Here is a 5,000-nt window from a genome sequence, read left to right as displayed (position 1 = left end):
ACATGGTTTAGTCCCCTTGGGAGTCCAATTAGGTATTTCGGTGCATGTGCGTGTTGCGTTACCAAAATGAGCCTAGCTGTAATTCTAAAGCACCCAAGTTGAATATAGTTATTACAATGATTTCCGTCATACTTTCTCCACGCGTACACAATTTCTGGGGCCGACCTTCTTGTTGCTTTTTAAAGAAGAACTCCTACAAGGCTGCAAGCTTAACTATAGTCTTAACAAAGTCATTATTGTTTCAATTCTTCCAATAAATTGTATTAAACAGTGGAATTTGAATTTGGTGTTGGCTTTCACCTAAATGGTGATAGCGCCATGACAAATGGCCCTGTCATTATGAAACTTGCTAGGCCTACATGTGTCTAAAACACATGAGGCCATTCTAAATCAAGCATAAGATGCGGTGTGAATGCTATACATATATAACCGCATGATCAATCATCGACTTTAGAAATGTATATGCTTCAAAGGACACCACTAACCCGTGCCCGTAATATGGAGATTATTCAAAGTGGTGGGCGTGGCCTATCACGTATTCACACTCGGTGGCCATCTTGTTAATTTGACCGAACCACAAACTGGTAGCCTGCGTTTTGAGTCCCTTTGTTGATGCTACATACCAAGTTTCATGCTGGTTGGTGAAAATGTCTTCTGCAATAGAACTCCATTGTATTTACAAGTATTACTTGGGATACTTTTTATAAACGTTTTTATACCTTTTATTGTACTTGTATTTAACCTTACATATATCCACCTACGAAACATCAATCGCCTCCTTCCTTCCCTGACCCCCCACACTGCCGCCATCCTTGTCCACAGCCTCGTCACCTCCCGTATAGATTACTGCAACTCTCTCCTTCTCGGCCTCCCTCCATAAGCTCCGACTGGTCCAGAATTCAGCTGCCCGCATTATAACTCGAACCCCTCCGTCCACCACATCACCCCTGTCCTCCCGCAGCTCCACTGGCTCCCGGATCAGTTCCTTCTCAAATTCAAAGTCCTCCTGTTTACGTTTTAGGCCATCCACAACCCCGCTCCCCATATCTGTCCGACCTCGTCCACGTACCCACATCCCTCCCGCCCCCTCAGATCCTCGTCCTCCGTGCACCTGTCTGTGCCCTCTGCCCGTCTCACCACCACGGGGCACGGAGCATTCGGCCGCCCTGCTCCCCGTCTCTGGAACGCTTTACCACCCGAACTCAGAAACATCAATTCAGTTCCACTTTTCAAATCACATCTCAAAACCCATCTGTTCAAAACTGCCTATTCCACCTGATGCCAATTACTATGTCTGTGTTATGACAATTTTCTTTCTTTGTTTCTTAATTGTGTTCCCTTCAAATTACTTTTGTGTACCTCTATACGGTGTCCCTGAGTGCCGAGAAAGGCGCCTTTAAATAAAGTTATCATTCTTATTATTATAATTCTTATAAGCCAATCACAAATTAATTTGGTTATGGCCATCCATTTGGTTATAGTTACTGAAGAAATGGTCTTCCAGATGTTTGGTGCTGCTGATCTGCTTTGGTAATGATAGCGCCGCCGCAGGTGCAATCATTCTCAATGGCAGAGACAATCTTTTTTTCTCTCAGAATCTTTTGTGTTCTTTTGGTTCTCTTTCTCTTTGAATTTAAACCAATAGCAGCTTTAAAGGGTATTCATTATTTGCAACATGTGTTTTCTAAGATTATCATGACTTATGACTCATGAGTTCCCGGTGTGTCCTACAGGGGGCGGTCAAAGTAGCGTGACATCAGCATGGTGCCTGCGGGTCTGGCGGTTAGCTAGCTGACCCTTGGACCCTGTCTTCCAACATCAGGGAGCCGAGCCAAAGGGCACCACAGCTGCCTGTTATGAACAACCTCAGAGAGAATACTAGCTTGAATGGTAAACGACTTTTGCATAATTCGAAACCTCTTACTTCTTAACATGCACGCTCTTAGGGACAGAAATGTTCAAATCTGTACTATTTGCTGTGTGTGTCTTGCAACTTAAATTACCATGACTATGGCTGCGGTCATGGTATGATGACTTTGACTCCACTTCTCCTGCTATTCCTATAACCGTGCATGCCTCAAACACGGCTGTCTTTGTAAACTGTGTAGCCCTACAAGAGCAGAAACCATTCACAAAGCCCACTTTGAGACACACACACACACACACAGACACACACACACACACACACACACACACACACACACACACACACACCCCACAGGGTGCCTTGTGCATTAACATGACATCATTACATTCACACCCTCCCCCCCCACCCCGAGGTGAGATATTAATGGTGTCAGCTGAACACCGTTCCCCTGTCAAACGTATGATCAACGGACAACATGGGTTTTATACGTTCAGCTCACTTTGTAGAACCATTGAATGACTCTCTAAGCACTCACAGCAGAATGCTGCCTGCACCCTAACAGCCATGAGATAAATTGCAATTAAAACCAAATCCTCGTTGGATGAGTCATTGTTTCCGAGAGACCTGCGACGGCCTTAAGCCTCTACGTCTCGCCAAGAAATGTTAACAGCTTCCTTGTTGTTAAAGCTGGCCCTTAGTATAAACCAGCCTTAGTATCTAGGATCCCCTCAGTGTAAGGTCTGGGCACAAAGAGAAATATAACCTTTAAAAAGAAACACTGTAGTTGGTGAAAAGTGTTTGTTTAGTTTGATTGTTGTTGTTTTTTCCAACCCTGACACACAATTGACATGGATACAGGGTCAGCCTGTTAAAGGCTACATGCTGTCACAGGGAACTTTATCTACTTTGGGATTGCGTTTGCTTTAGCAAGCTGCTTACCATTTTCTGCGACAGACTAATAGTGATTGTAGTGGAAGCGGTCATAAGGACATGTTTCTATTGTATTATTATAGCTATACCCTTTGTACAGATGTGGTTCTATGTACATTTTCTATTGGGACGCTGCTTCTGTCCACAAGGGGGCAACACCAGCACATGCTGCCCTGTGTTGGCCTTTAGGTCGTTGACGTTTGCAGCATTTTATCTTGAATTTTATCAAATCGGCCTACATGTTTGTTTTTCAAAAACGTATTATTATAGTAGTTTTATTATACCTATTAATTTATTTATACATAAAGCCTATTTTATTTGATTACAATGTTTCAATTTATATTAATTAATTTCGGTAGGTCTAAAGATCCCGCTTTCAACAATAAAATAGGTAATTAGAATCATTTCTACATGTGTTAGGTTATTTATACCTGAGGATTGACAGGACGATGTGGGCTTTAGTCCGGGAGGGTTCGGGGTCAGTGTTGGGTAGACTTCAGCCTCCTTGTTAAATTATTAAAATAAAGATATCTCTTTGAACAGAAGACTCTCAGCGTTTCTGAGCCTGAGGTCACAACCAGCAGGTCGGCTGAAGAGGTCTTCTTTCTATGCGGACAATCTGAAGTGATGACAAAGAGTCGAAGAAATAACGACCAGTTTAACTTGCAGGGCACCTGTTAGTAATTTGGTAAAATGTTTCTCCAGTCTTTCCACCTGAGGTGTACCGCTATGAGGCGCCTTCAGAAGCCCTCTGTCCCGCAGCTACCGACCAATCCATTATCTTTAATAACCTGTAAAGAATATGCATCAAATTTCTATTGTTTGTTTAAAATGAATTTGTCAAGTGTAATCCCTTTTATTTGTGGCCCGCTGTGGGGGGTGGTGGATGTGGTGGGGGGCGGGGGGGGGGGGGGGGGGGGGGGGGGGGCGGTTCTCTTTACACACGCGCAATTACCGCGTCAGAGTGAAGCTCCGTTTAACGAGCGTCTCCATTACCTCTAATTGGCCCGGTCATCCGAAAGATCATTGACCATGTGGACAGGGCCTTTACCTGTTCCAGATGTTTCAGGGTGGAGAGGTGTGACCTGTTTATCATTATTTCCTTATGAAAATAATAATAATAATTGAACACAGTGAAACCTAATCAATAAATGGGTTTATATGACGCAGACAAAGCAGGGCTTCAGCGCAGTACCACAGGGCTGTGCGAGTTTATTGTCTAACGATTCGACAATAAAACTATTAAGGGCCTAACTTGAATTTAAAAGGGGAAAATAAGACATTAGATAGGCTACCTATATATGATTGGCGTTTATTTAAAAAAAATATTTGATTTCATTTTGGCAAATTGTTCCTTCGATATTGCGAAGGCGGTTGAATTCATTGCAGTAAACAGAGAAGGCTGAAAAACTACGTGCTTTGACAAATAAAATAAAGTGGACCAACAAATAGCGACATATCGGCCTGCATATAACAACTTAATGTGCCCCAAAATACATCAATAAAAAACTGCATGAAAAAAGGAACCAAAAATGAAGATATTCAAAGTCTGAGGTTTAGAAACGGGACTCCAAATCCATAGGTCCACAATGCGCGTCACATCATTTGAGTCCTCGGCATCGAGTCCTGATGGTGCCCGGGGTACCAGTGTCCGAAAGTGTTCATGTATCCTGCCCCGGGGTGACCCGACGGCGCGCCCCCCTTGCTTGCCATGGGCTGGTCCCACAGCGGCGGACCCATCCCCGGGGAACACGGCGACGCGGACGGAGGGGGGTGCAGGTGGTCTCCCTCCGGTCCGCACGGCCCGTTCTTCATGATCTTCTTGTATTTAGACCGCTTGTTCTGGAACCATATTTTAACCTGGAAAGAGAAGAGACAATGGATGGGCGGTGAAGGGGCGATTGAGGACATGATGGCTGCTTTAAAGCGGTTACAGGCCTAATTAGCTGAGCATCATTTAACAAAAGATATAAGTCTACATGGAAAGCTACAAATTAGTCTTCGTAGGTGAGGCCAGTAGGCCTTACCTTAAATAATAGCCAAAATAATCGGTGCCCTTGGTGGGTGAATGTCAGATGACATGGATACGAATGTTGTGTGACATGTGGCTTAATGGAAAACGATGAATCATAACCAATGACACAGCAAACAATACATCAGGCGACAGTATTTTTCTGTTTTATGCGTTGGTTGCTAGGTAAAC

At 43.8% G+C, this 5,000-nt stretch overlaps 1 protein-coding gene across 1 annotated transcript in view; it reads right to left on the bottom strand.

Annotated features, from left to right (window-relative positions):
• Positions 1 to 4,050: 4,050 nt before the first annotated feature.
• The window catches only part of LOC307082604 (homeobox protein Dlx4a-like), a 6,839-nt gene continuing 5,889 nt past the window's right edge, over positions 4,051 to 5,000 (bottom strand). Inside the window, exon 3 of the mRNA XM_079746221.1 lies at positions 4,051 to 4,657. Within this exon, the coding sequence (XP_079602347.1) occupies positions 4,394 to 4,657 (264 nt within the window). The 3' untranslated portion in view covers positions 4,051 to 4,393. The remainder of the gene's footprint in view (positions 4,658 to 5,000) is intronic.

Source organism: Pollachius pollachius, assembly GCF_949987615.1.
Source record: "Pollachius pollachius genome assembly, chromosome: 11".
NCBI classification, from domain to species: Eukaryota; Metazoa; Chordata; class Actinopteri; order Gadiformes; family Gadidae; genus Pollachius; species Pollachius pollachius.
The sequence above is the reverse complement of the archived record's forward strand: the minus strand, read 5'-3'. Positions and strand labels throughout refer to the sequence as shown.